General features: G+C 40.6%; 1 protein-coding gene across 1 annotated transcript in view; it reads left to right on the top strand.

Moving 5' to 3' along the window:
• ACSS2 (acyl-CoA synthetase short chain family member 2) overlaps positions 1–14,034 on the top strand; it is a 52,809-nt gene that overhangs the window by 3,305 nt on the left and 35,470 nt on the right. The window contains 1 exon segment of the mRNA XM_066384012.1: positions 3,981–4,176. Coding sequence (XP_066240109.1) covers positions 3,981–4,176 — 196 coding nt within the window.

Below are 14,034 nucleotides of genomic sequence, written 5' to 3'. Positions count from 1 at the left end.
CCTGAGGACATATACTAGAAAAAATATTGCTACAAGAAAAGTCTGAAATTCTACTGCCTATACTTTCTTCTAGGATTTTTATGGTTTCAAGTTTAACATTTGAATCTTTAATCCATTTTGATTAAATTCTTCTATATGGTGTAAGAAGATGGTCTAGTTTAATTTTTTGCACATATCTGTCTAATTTTCCCAACACCATTTATTTAAAATTTTTTTTTAAATAACAGGAATTTATTCTCCCTCAGTTCTGGAGGCCAGATATCCAAAAATCAAGGTTTGGCAGGATTGGTTTATTCTGGAAGCTTCCAGGGAAAATCTATTTCATGCCTGTCTCCCAGTTTCTAGTCATTGCCAGTAATCCTCGGCATTCCTTGGCTTGGAGAGACATCCTCTCTGCTTCCAACTTCACATGTTTTCCCTGTGTCTTCTTTATTGACTAGATTTTTTATTTTATTTTTTTTAAGTGAGAGAGGGGAGATAGAGAGACATACTCCCATATGCGCCCTGACCCGGATTCACCCAGCAACTCGTGTCTGGACTGATGCTTAAACCAATCGAATCACTGCAAGAGGGGAAGAGAGACAGAAGAGGGAGAGGGAGGGGAGGAGAAGCAGATAGTTGCTTCTCATGTGTGTCCTGACTGGGGACTGAACCTGGGATGTCTGCACACTGGGCTGATGCTGTATCCACGGAGCCAACTGTCTAGGGCCAAGGCCATACAAATTTTTATGGCTTTCGTCAGGTGTTGCCCTGCCATCCACTGAGATTGTGCCGATTTTTTATAATGCCATTATCATATAAATTATCTGTTTCCTAAGGCACTCAGGCATTAAATTTTTTTTTAATCTTTGCTAGTTTTTATAGGGATATAATGGCACCTTGGGATGATTTCTTTTAAAAATTTTATTTATTGATTTTAGAGAGAGAAAGAGAAAGGGGGCAGAAGAGTGGGAAGCATCAACTTGTAGCAGTTGCTCCTCACATATGCCTTGACCAGGGAAGCCCAGGGTTTTGAACCAGTGACCTCAGCATTCAAGGTTGACACTTTATCTACTGTGCCATCACAGATCATGCTGGGATCACTTAATTTGGTTTTATTTAAAAACATGTCATGTGATTTAGTTTTCTTTATTTTTTTATTTTTGACAGAGACAGAGAGTCAGAGAGAGGGACAGATAGGCAGGAAGGGAGAGAGATGAAAAGCATCAATCTTCGTTGTGGCACCTTAGTTGTTCATTAATTGCTTTCTCATATGTGCCTTGCTTGACCAGGGGGCTCTAGCCAAGCCAGTGACCCTTTGCTCAAGCCAGCAACCTTGGGCTCAAGCTAGCGACCATGGGGTCATGTCTCTGATCCCACGCTCAAGCCAGTGACCCTGCTCTCAAGCTGGTGAGCCTGCGCTCAAGCCCGTGACCTTGGGGTTTCAGGATTGGCAAGTCAGCACCTTATCCATTAGGTCATTACTGTTATACCTTGGGGTTTTGAACCTGGGTCCTCTGCATCCCCGTCCAACACTCTATTCACCATGCCACCACTTGGTTAGGCTAGTTTGTTGTTTTTGTTGTTGTTGTTGTTGTTGTTTTTTGGCAGAGACAGAGAGAGTCAGAGAGAGGGACAGATAGGGACAGACAGACAGGAAGGGAGAGAGATGAGAAACATCAATTCTTCATTGTGGTTCCTTAAATATTCATTGATTGATTTCTCATATGTGCCTTGACTGAGGGCTACAGCAGACCAAGTGATCCCTTGCTCGAGCCGGCGACCTTGGGCTCAAGCTGGTGAGCCTTGCTCAAACCTGATGAGCCCACGCTCAAGCTGGCAACCTCGGAGTCTCGAATCTGGGTCCTCCGTGTCCCAGTCCAACGCTCTATCCACTGCACCACTGCCTGGTCAGGCTAGGCTAGTTTTTTATTATATTGTCTTTTTTTTTTTTTTGTATTTTTCCGAAGCTGGAAACGGGGAGGCAGTCAGACATACTCACTTGGTCCTGTGCATATTACTGGTAAGTCATCTGAAGAAAATGTGTCTGAAAAGCTTGGTAATGCTGGCATGCGCCCAACTGGAATCCACCCGGCATGCCCACCAGGGGGCGATGCTCTGCAGACCCTCTGGGGCTTCGCTCTGTTGCATCCAGAGCCATCCTAGTGCCTGAGGCAGAGGCCACAGAGCCATCCTCAGCGCCTGGGCCATCTTTGCTCCAATGGAGCCTCGGCTGCAGGAGGGGAAGAGAGAGACAGAGAGGAAGGAGAGGGGGAGGGGTGGAGAAGCAGATGGGTGCTTCTTCTGTGTGCCCTGGCCGGGAATCGAACCCAAGACTCCTGCACGCCAGGCCGACGCTCTACCACTGAGCCAATTGGCCAGGGCCTTATTATATTGTCTTATGTGTATATTCAAAGATATTCTATGTGTTTGTGTTATCTCTTCAACTATGTATAAACTAACTCTTTTAACCTTGAGCAAGTCACTTTACCTCTATGAATTTGGTTTCTTATCACTAAAATGAGAGGGTGATTATCTGGAAAGTTCCTTCTATTGTTATGATTCTAAGTGCCTTTCTCCCCTCTAGCTCTGGTGTTGTGAATATCCTAAGTGCTCTGCAATTACATATTTTACCTGTTGATTACATTTTCTCCAGATGTTCAGGCAAATATTTTAAAATTGTAAATCTTATCATGTCCCTTTCCTGCTTAAAATCCTGGAATGACTTTCATTGCTCTTAGGATAAATACCAAGTTCTTATCATGTCCCCAAAATTTAATGTTCTGCTTAGTTTATGCATCAATTCCTGCTATTTTTTTCTTCTTATTCTCATTGCTTCAGCCTTAAGGAGTTCCTTTTAACATATACCTTTGGTTCCTTCCCATCCTATAGTACTATCTTTCCTGGTCAGAGAGTAAAGAAAAACTTCTATTCATCTTTTAGATTATAGCAAAATTGGCTTTCTTAGGGAAGTTCAAGTCTTGGCTTAAAACCTTGGGCAAGTTATCTAACCTCTCTGAACCTTGATTTTCAAATCAATAAAATGACAAAAATAAAGCCTATCTCATAGGACTTAATGAAATAATACATATAAAGAGCTTCAAACAGTATCTGGTGCAGAGCAGGTAATACTTAGGCAAGTAGTAGTAGAAGAAAGATCTGCTCCCTAAATAATTGGTGAGAGTGAATGAACAAATTAAGAGAAAGACATGGTCATGGAAGGCTCTGTGGGAAAGGATTAATTCATTTAAAAATTTCCTACCCTGTGCTAGGCATTGAGATAGGCTGGGTGGCTGTGATTTGAATAGATGGTGAAAATTGTAGTGGGAAGAAATTTGAGTTAAGATTTAGATCATGGGAATAGAAGGTGGGTTAGGAGATTAGACAGGTAGAGCCCTGGCTGGATAGCTTGGTTGGTTAGAGCATCATTCCGATACATAGAAGTTGTGGGTTCCATCTCTGGTCAGGGCACATACAGAAACAGATTGATATTTCCTGCCTGTCTGTCTCCCTTCCTCTCTCTCTCTCTCTTTTTTTTTTTTTTTTTTTTTTAAATTTTTTTAATTTATTCATTTTAGAGAGGAGAGGGAGAGACAGAGAGAGAGAAGGGGGGAGGAGCTGGAAGCATCAACTCCCATATGTGCCTTGACCAGGCAAGCCCAGGGCCTTGAACCGGCAACCTCAGCATTTCCAAGTCGATGCCCCATCCACTGCGCCACCACAGGTCAGGCCTCTCTCTCTCTCTTAAAAAAAAAAAAATATATATATATATAATATATATATTATTTTATATATATATAAAATATATATATTATTTATATATATATAATATAATATATATATTATATATATATATTTAGCAGAGGAGGGAACCTAGGTGGTGAGTTCTAGAGTATAAGGCAGGGAAGTTATGACTTGGTCCTGTGCATATTACTGGTAAGACATCTGAGGAAAATGTGTCTGAGAAGCTTGGTAATGCTGGGCTTCTATTTCTGTTGCAGAGTTTTGGGGAGACATTGCCAAGGAATTTTATTGGAAGACACCATGTCCTGGCCCATTCCTCAAGTACAACTTTGATGTGACTAAAGGGAAGATATTCATTGAGTGGATGAAAGGAGCAACTACCAACATCTGCTACAACGTACTAGATCGAATTGTCCACGAGAAAAAACTTGGCGATAAAATTGCTTTTTACTGGTAAAAACATCTATCTTATAGTCTGTGGTAGATAAAAAGGCATTCTTTACATTATGTAGTATTTCATAGTTCATAAGTACCTTAAAAATCCATGAATTTAGGCCCTGGCTGGTTGGCTCAGCGGTACAGCGTCGGCCTGGCGTGCGGGGGACCCGGGTTCGATTCCCGGCCAGGGCACACAGGAGAAGCGCCCATTTGCTTCTCCACTCCCACCCCCTCCTTCCTCTCTGTCTCTCTCTTCCCCTCCCACAGCCAAGGCTCCATTGGAGCAAAGATGGCCCGGGCACTGGGGATAGCTCCTTGGCCTCTGCCCCAGGTGCTGGAGTGGCTCTGGTCGTGGCAGAGCGACCTCCCGGAGGGGTGAATCCCGGTCGCGCGCATGCGGGAGTCTGTCTGACTGTCTCTCCCCGGTTTCAGCTTCAGAAAAGTACAAAAAAAAAAAAAAATCCATGAATTTATTAGAACAACCTAGCAAAGTAAGCAAAGTACAGTTAATTTAATGTCTCAAGGGAGGAAAAGTACCTCAAGGAAGTTAAATGACTTCTCTAAAATCACATTAATAGCATGTGAAAGAACTGATATTCAAAGCCAAATGTTCTGACGTCTAGTCTAGTGTTCTTGGCTTATAGCTGGAGAGGAAAGAGGGGAGAGGTTAAATGGAAGAGAACAGGACTGAAGAACAGCAGCTTTGTTTCTCATTCTTGCTTTGGGAGAAAAATTGGTATTGGATTTTTTACTATCACCATCACTGTTATCACTATCACCTTTTATTTTTATTCTTTTTAAAGATTTTATTTATTGATTTTATGAGGGGGCAAGATGTATCAACTCATAGTTGCTTCACTTTAGTTGTTCATTGGTTGCTTGTCCTATGTGCCTGGACTGGTCAAACCAGTGACCTCAGCATTCTAGGTTGGCACTCTATCCACTGTGCTTCCACAGGCCAGGCTCATTTTTACTTTTTATTGAGCTATAAAACTCATTTTTACCTTTTGTTGAGCTATATGCCGGACACTATGCTCAAGTGCTTAATAAATATTATCTCATTTGATGCTTACAACAACCAAGAACGCACTATTTATTTCCCTTATTTTACATATGTGAAAATTGAAATTCTGAGATGTTAAGCAAATTATCCAAAGTCATATAGTTAGCAAGAAGCAGGGCTGAGATTTAAACCCAGGTACTATATAATTCCAGAGCTTACATGCTTGACAATGACACTACATTAGCTTCTCAACAGGTTTGCAAAATAAGTATTCTTAGCTGCATTTTACAAGTGAAGAAATGAAGCATAGAAGGGTTACACAGTGAGTAAGGTCATAGAGTGAGTGGCAGAGCCAGGATTAAAAACCAAGTCTGTCTGACTCACTTATAAAACTAGACTGCCTCCCCATCAGGAATTTCTAAGACCCCCCCTCTTCCTAGCAACATAGCTCTATAAGTAGTGTTAGTATACCAAACCCAAAGGGGACCTTGAAGTTCCAGTAATTGGGGTGTTGCTTCTACCACCATCTGTGATCACTCTGAGAATTGATCCTATTTTTAAGTAAGCCAGTTGGAGTAGATTGGATGTTTCATGGAAGAATTAAGTTGGTACTCAGTCAAAATGTGCCCAGTTTATGTGATATATTGAGAAAAGCCCTAACCTAGGAGACAGGAAATTTAGATTCTCATTGTAACTCTGCCATTCATTCACCTGCTGCATACCTACAGGCAACTCTCTGAGGGTCAATTTCCTCTTTCATAAAATGGGGATAATACCCTATTTCTCCATGTATCAGATGCTCCAATGTATAAGATGCACCTTAATTTTGGGGCCTGAAATTTGAAAAAAAATGTATTACATAAAGTTATTGAACTCAAGTTTTACTCATCATAAAATTCATACAACTCCTCATCACTATCAAAACTCCTATGCATTAGCTTGTCCTCATCTGTGTCTGATGATGAATCACTGTCTTCAACAATGAGCGCAAAAACAAGCAGGAAATAAAAGTAAAAAAACTATAACCACTGTATAAGACACACCCAGTTTTTTAGACCCCCAAATTTTTCTGAAAAGGGTGTGTCTTATACATGGAAAAATACAGTAATTCTACTCATGTCTTTCTCCTTAGATTGTTATGAGAACCAAATAATACAATGTGAAAACACATCTATTTATTGGAAAACACTGTACAGATGTGAGTGGGTGTGTCATCACATTACCATTGTACAATTTGAGGTCGTATATGCCACTGAAACACATGGTCTGTATGTCTGTTTAGATCTTTAGTTACCTGACCTGTGCTTGCACAGTGGATAAAGGGTTGACCTGGAACCCTGAAGTGGCTGATTTGAAACCCCGGGCTTGCCAGGTCAAGGCACATACAACAAGCAACTACTATGAGTTGATGCTTCCTGCTCCTCCTCCGCCTTTCTCACTCTCTTCTCTCTCTAAAATCAATAAAATCTCAAAAAAAAGAAAATAAGATATTTTCTTTAGCTCCTACTGACACTTGGACCTGCCTCTTAGGTTCCTTAAGGATCAGAAAACTTTGAAAGATCTGCACAGGAGATACTTGTGTGAATTTGTTCCCCTGGTTTGAAATAATTTAGACGCATGGTGAAAGACTGAAAGAACGCAGACCAGAGCTGTTCAGTTGCTGAGATTGCTCCAGAATCCTGAGGCCCTTCTTTCTAGTTTCCTACCATTCATATCTGAACAGGCTCTAGAGAGCCTCTCTTTCCCAAGTTTTTAAAACGAGGAGAGTAGACTAGATCAATGTTTTCCAAAGAATGTCCCAGAACCACTGATTACAAGATGTTAGCAGGGATTTCTTAATTCTCAAATGAGCCTGAGAAACACTACATAATAAATTGCCTTTTGTGAGATTCCCAATGTATAAAAACATAGTAAAGTCTTTAAGAAGTCCTACAGTAAACACATCTGATTAATTTTGTTTAACATGGGATTCCCAAATTTATTGGAGTCCCAAACATATGTTGCTATTAACATCATAAGTAGAAATATTCCATGGAACACCAATTTGGGATGTACTGGATTAGATAATCTCTAAATTTACTTTCTGTGCAAAACTTCTCCAACTCCATAACAAGACATTTTTACTCCATTTTTACATTGGTCATATTTGTTATAAGAAAATAAAGTACAAATATACAAGATACGGGGTTACTTCCCTTTATTTATTTATTTATTTATTTATTTATTTATTTAATTTTATTTTTTTACAGAGACAGAGAGAGAGTCAGAGTGAAGGATAGACAGGGACAGACAGACAGGAACAGAGAGATGAGAAGCATCAATCATTAGTTTTTCGTTGCGCATTGCGACACCTTAGTTGTTCATTGATTGCTTTCTCATATGTGCCTTGACCGTGGGCCTTCAGCAGACCAAATAACCCCTTGCTCGAGCCAGCGACCTTGGGTCCAAGCTGGCGAGCTTTTTGCTCAAGCCAGATGAGCCTGCGCTCAAACTGGCAACCTCAGGGTCTCGAACCTGGGTCTTCCGCATCCCAATCTGACGCTCTATTCACTGCGCCACCGCCTGGTCAGGCCTTTTATTTATTTTTTTAATTAAAAAATTTTTTTTTATTAATTTTTAGAGAGGAGAGAGAGTGAGAGAGAGAGAGAGAGGGAGAAAGAGAGAGAGAAGGGGGAGGGAGGAGCAGGAAGCATCAACTCCCATATGTGCCTTGACCAGGCAAGCCCAGGGTTTTGAACTGGTGACCTCAGCGTTTCCAGGTTGACGCTTTATCCACTGTGCCACCACAGGTCAGGCTTACTTCCCTTTATATTGAATATGAAGGTTACTTGCCTTCATATTTTTATATAATATACTTATATGGCTATTCATCTTTTTTTAGAAAGTATTAACTTCCCATTATGATAGATGAGAATTTAATTCTTGTATTCTCCTCCAACTTATTTCATTTTCCCAGTATATTTATAGCCCTGTTTTTAAGTTAACTTAAAGTTAATGTTTATATATGAATAATATTATGATTGCATTTCCTTTTATGTATGATTTTTGTTTTCTCTGAAGTTAACAATTGCCTGCCTTTTTTTTTTTTTTTTGCACAATTTGCCTTTATCGTATACTCAATATTTTTCAAACTTTTTATCATATCCTTTATATTCTATGAAGTCTTCCTTTTTCCCCCGAAGTCCTTTGCTTTGGTGCTCACCTTCCTGCTCTAGTTTTTATTAATGTTTTTTTAAATGACATCTTTTCTATGATTTGCTCCAGTGGATGTACTTCTTATGCAACTGCAGTATGACTTTATTTTCAACCTAAACTGTGTCATTTAGATAGCTGTAATACCAATTAGAGAGCTGTAATGCCATTAGCAAACCACATTTGTAGCTCATTCCTTGTTTGGGGGCATGTCTTATACATATACTGAAATAATCCACAAAAGAAATAGTGCTCTTAGGAAAGTACTCCAGTTAGCCAAAATAGAACCATATTAAGGAATAATTTGGTCTTTTACTTTTGGCTTGACACATTGTATATGTTCATGGAATAATAGTATTTTTAGAACTTGAAACAACTGTTTAGAGCCCATCTAGGCCAACTCTCTTTACAGATGGGTAGATGAAGGCCAGAAAGGCTAAATAATTTGCTTAAGGTTATATACAGCTTAGAGATAGAACTGAAAGTAATCTGCAGATATTTTCACTCCTAGTCAACTACTCTTTTCACCTCTTCTTCCTTATTCTAGTTGTCTAATACTTAGCTTTGACAATGAAAAGAGAAATTAGTCACATTAGACATAAATTTAATTTAAACTAATTTATTTTATTTTATTTTTTAAATTTATTCATTTTAGAAAGGAGAGAGAGAGAGGGAGAGGAGAGAGAGAGACAGAGAGAGAGAAGGGGGGAGGACCAGGAGGCATCAACTCCCATATGTACCTTGACCAGGCAAGCCCAGGGTTTCGAACCGGCGACCTCAGCTTTTCCAGGTTGACGCTTTATCCACTGCGCCACCACAGGTCAGGCTAAACTAATTTCCTTTAAAACATCAGCTAATCAGGCGCTGGTGCAGTGGATAGAGCGTCAGACTGGGATGCGGAGGACCCAGGTTCGAGACCCCGAGGTCGCCAGCTTTAGCGCGGGCTCATCTGGTTTGAGCAAAAGCCCACCAGCTTGAATCCAAGGTCGCTGGCTCCAGCAAGGGGTTACTCGGTCTGCTGAAGGCCCGCGGTCAAGGCACATATGAGAAAGCAATCAATGAACAACTAAGGTGTTGCAACGCACAATGAAAAACTAATGATTGATGCTTCTCATCTCTCTCCGTTCCTGTCTGTCTGTCCCTGTCTATCCCTCTCTCTGACTCACTCTCTGTCTCTGTAAAAAATAAATAAAAATTTTAAAAAAATCAGCTAAAATGTATTATCAGGTTTAAATGGCCCTGACCCTTGTCTCATGGAATTTACATTCTATTTGAGAAGACTAGGCCTATGTAAAACAGCCCAAGAGCAATTATGAGTTAAACTGCAAAAAGCCACTTACACAAATAGCTTACAGAGGGAGAAAGCATATAGAAGGCAGTATAACAAAAATTAGGAGGATGGATTTTGGTATCGAACTAACTTAGTTTGAGTTTTAGCCACTAACTGTAAATATGGATAAAAATAGTTTTTCTCTCATGGAGTTGTCAATTGAATAGCATAAAACAACAACAACAACAACAGGTGTTTGACTCCTGGCACATGAAAACACTCAATAAAATTAGCTACCAATATTAGAGTATTGGGACAGTGAGAAGACCAAGTCTCTCTGGAGTAAAGGGTTTATGCAGGGAACAATTTATACATTCAATAAATACTTATTGAGAACTTACTATGTACCAGGCACTATTCTGAGCAAGCAGAGACAGTCCCTGTCCTCATGAAGGTTGTATTCCAGTTTGAGGAGACAGACCAATAAATATATGCTAGGTAGTGATAAGTGCTATAGAAAAATACAGAGCAGCATAAGGGAAAAGAAAATGACAATGTAGAGTGGGGGTTGATAGGGAAGAACTCTGATAAAGGTGATGTTTAAGCAGAGATCTGAAGGAAATAGAATATGCCATTTAGATAGTTGGGAAGGAGAAATATTCCAGGTATGTGGAAGAGCAAGTATAAGTAAAGGCTCAGAGGTGGGAGCATGCTGCTGCCGGGTGTGTTTGAAGAGGAGTTAGGAAGTTTGTGTAACTGAACCAGTGTGAGCTAGAGAAAAAGAGAGTCCTAGTAGGGGATGAAGTCAACAGGACACTAGGTTGTCTAGAATCCTGAAAGTCATTATAGACTTTTGGGTTTTATTCACAGTAAAATAGGGACCCCCCCTGAACAATCTTGAGCATAGATGAGACAATGATTTAACTTATATTTAGAATTTATCTATCTTTTAAAAAAAATTTTATTGATTGATTTTAATGAGAGAGAAAGGAAGGGAGAGAGAGAGACAGGGGCAGGAACATCAATCTGTCCCTGTATGTGCCCTGACTGGGGACTGAACCAGCAACCTCTGTACTTCCAGACGATGATTTAACCAACCAAGCTATCCCAGCAGGGCTAGAATTTATCTGTCTTTTTTTTATTTTTTTATTTTTTACAGAGACAGGGAGTGAGTCAGAGAGATGAATAGACAGGGACAGACAGACAGGAACGAAGAGAGATGAGAAGCATCAATCATTAGTTTTTCATTGCGCTTTGCAACACCTTAGTTGTTCATTGATTGCTTTCTCATATGTGCCTTGATTGCGGGCTTTCAGCAGACCGAGTAACCCCCTGCTGGAGCCAGCGACCTTGGGTTCAAGCTGGTGGGCTTTTGCTCAAACCAGATGAGCCCGCGCTCAAGCTGGCGACCTCGGGGTCTCGAACCTGGGTCCTCCGCATCCCAGTCCGACGCTCTATCCACTGCGCCACCACCTGGTCAGGCTATCTGTCTTTTATGTTGAGAATAAACTGTGTTGAAAATAGATGGGCAAGAATATGGGAGAGGGAGGAGGGAGTGGAGCGAAGAGGGACAAATAGACTGTGACAGAAGAAAATGATTTGACTTTGGGTGATGAGCACACAACACAATCAACAGTCAAACAAACAAAAAAGAATAGAAGCTGAGAGACCAATTAGGAGGCCACTATAGAAACCCAGGTGAGCAGTGAATGTGATTTAGACCTTTATGGTAGTAGCTTGAAGGTTATTAGTCAAAAACTGTATCTATTTTGGATGAAGAGCCCATGGGAGTTGCTGATTTGGATTGGATATTGGGAGTGAGAGAAAGAGGAATCAAGGTTCTTTCCAGGAATGGTATATCTTAACTATTTTGGAGACTTCTGAAAGGATTTTATACAGGGAATGATGTGGTCACAGCTGTGTTTGAGAAGGCTAATATGGATGCATATAGAAGTGGGAGTATGAAGAGAGCTGGGGCTTTGTTATTCAGGGTAGATTTGCCTGAACTGGGATACCGTTGTTGGGAACAGCATGGAAAGATGAAATTTTAGAGTAATTTAGAGGAAAGAAACCAACATAAGTAACTGGGTATGTAGATGGTGGGGAGACAGAGGAAGAAAATAAGAGAGAAGTCAAGAGTTCCTTTAGTCTATACAACACTTTACCTCTTTCAAAGGCATGCATTCATCTGTGCCCTCCAAACAAGACTTTGGTTTTAGCCTTTCCTACACTTTCTTTTGCCTAGTATGGCAGGTAGAGGTATTAGTGGGGATTGATGTGTATATGGTGAGAAGGTAATCCGTGAAAGAGTTACTGGAATAGCGATTTAGATAGAAATAGTCAGTGAGGGATATCGGGGCTAGCTTAAGGAGTGAAGCTGGCTAGTTGAAGGGACACCAGGGGGAGTGTAGGGGGTTTGAGGGATTAATTAAAGGATTTATAGAGAGAGTGGAAAGAGTGGTTATTATTATTTTGGTGATTTATATTAGCTGCTCAATATCTAGTTTTTTTCCAGCAGAGGACCCCGTCTTCAAAGCCAAAGAAATTTAGTGTAGTTCATTCCTTTCACTGTTATCTTTTGGTTGCCTGTGGCTGTCATTAGCTGCGGCCATCTCCCCCTCATCCTCAACTGAAATTACTGCTGTCTCTCCACAGCTCTAGATATTATGCAATCCTTCCTTAGAAACTGGAGCTTCTGTGAAGTAGATGATTTTAGGAGTGACCTTATGATAGAAGCTCTACTCTCAGGATCTCTGTATACTCCTGGTTATGAATACCAGAGTGTGATATTTAGAATTCTCCTGATCTCTGTGGAGTGTGTGAGTGAGTGTGTGTGTGTGTGTGTGTGTGTGTGTGTGTGTCTGTGTATTTGAGAAGGTGGCTTGGTTGTGTGAGGCAAACACACATTCTGACAAAGAATAGACTGTCAAGGTAACATGGAAATCCAGAGTCCTAGAGTATATTGTCCTAGCATTCATATAAAAAGACTCTCTTAATTTTCTAGGTCCATCCTGAAGTTCATTTCTGTGATATCGGAATGGAGGGACATTTTTGTTCTCTGTCTGTATCTTCACTGGTTTCACAACAATGTATATACCAATTAAAACATACTGTACTAGGTAAGGAAATACACTCAAGTCAGATCATTCTCTTCCCCTCTCAGCCTTCCTTTTGTGGAAGTGGTTGGAGATGAATTATAGGTACTCTGCAAAATTCCTAATATTTCAGGATTCTATATTTCTGAAGAAGTGGTTTTAGAAGTTCTGTTGCAACCAGCTGTGACTCTACAATGACTCAGTAGGCAGGCTGGGCTTTTGTTGACATGGTGAAAGAAGGGGAGGGTTTTCGAAGGTTTGGCGTGAAGGAGCTGAGTCCGAGTCTAATCTTTTCCTGGGCCAGGGCTGTTGCTGGGAGCATAAGCACTTTAAGCTATTGGGAGATATGTGAGGCAGTAACTGTTGCTGGGAACAGTCTTTCTCCACTTGAATCAGGTGGACAGATTGTGGAGGAGGGCTGGAGGATTTCATGTTTAAGATGGATCTCTAATCTGCTTCTCCCTGAGTTTCATGATCCTTTATACCTTAAGGCTTAAAGACCTCCCCCCCAAAAAAAGAACCCCTCCCTAAAGTAGTGAAAATGAGATAGGTAGCTTACGCTATACAAATGAATAGTCATTTTTTAGAAGTAGGGAGGATATAAATAATAAATGTATAGTAATAGTAATAATAATAATGTTACATATTAATATTATGTATACTAACATTTGTAATAATAAATGTATAAGTGGAGACTGACCTAGGACTCATGTGTCCTGAGCTCCATGTCAGCTACCTGTTTGTGTCTAGGCTGACTTCTTATAACAGTGTGTTCAGTAAATATTTAATAAGAAAATGGCTTCAAACAACGCCCTTTTCTGAGCCTTCTTTTTTCTACCTGTAAACTGTGTGTGGGGGGATGAACAGGATGGTTGCTCAAGTTATTTCTGAGACTGACTTTCAGAATTGATGTCACAAATGTAGGTAACTGCAGTGACAAGGCAGCTGGGTGATGTTGGGGGAAGGGGAGGAAACCAGTGCTGGCCTCCTGCCCTCTGAAGATAGCAGGTAGTCAGGTGGGAGGGAGCATGGGTTCTTGCCTTAGGGCAGACTCACATATACCGCAGTAAATACAGAAGGCATGGAGCTGGGGATGGGCCTTCCCCATATTCCTGGATTTGGTAATGGGGAGATTGGGCACTAGTAATGATCCCCATTGTCCGATACCTTGAACCAGTGAGAATTTGAGATTCTCAGTTCCTGTCTTTTGAAGTCATTTAGTCTACTTCCTATACAAAGCAGGAATTGTAGCCCCCATTATCTCCATTTCCCAACAATCCTCATATGTGATCATTCTGATTCTGGACCACTAT

This window comes from Saccopteryx leptura, chromosome 5 (assembly GCF_036850995.1).
Source record: "Saccopteryx leptura isolate mSacLep1 chromosome 5, mSacLep1_pri_phased_curated, whole genome shotgun sequence".
Lineage (NCBI taxonomy): Eukaryota > Metazoa > Chordata > Mammalia > Chiroptera > Emballonuridae > Saccopteryx > Saccopteryx leptura.
The sequence above is the reverse complement of the archived record's forward strand: the minus strand, read 5'-3'. Positions and strand labels throughout refer to the sequence as shown.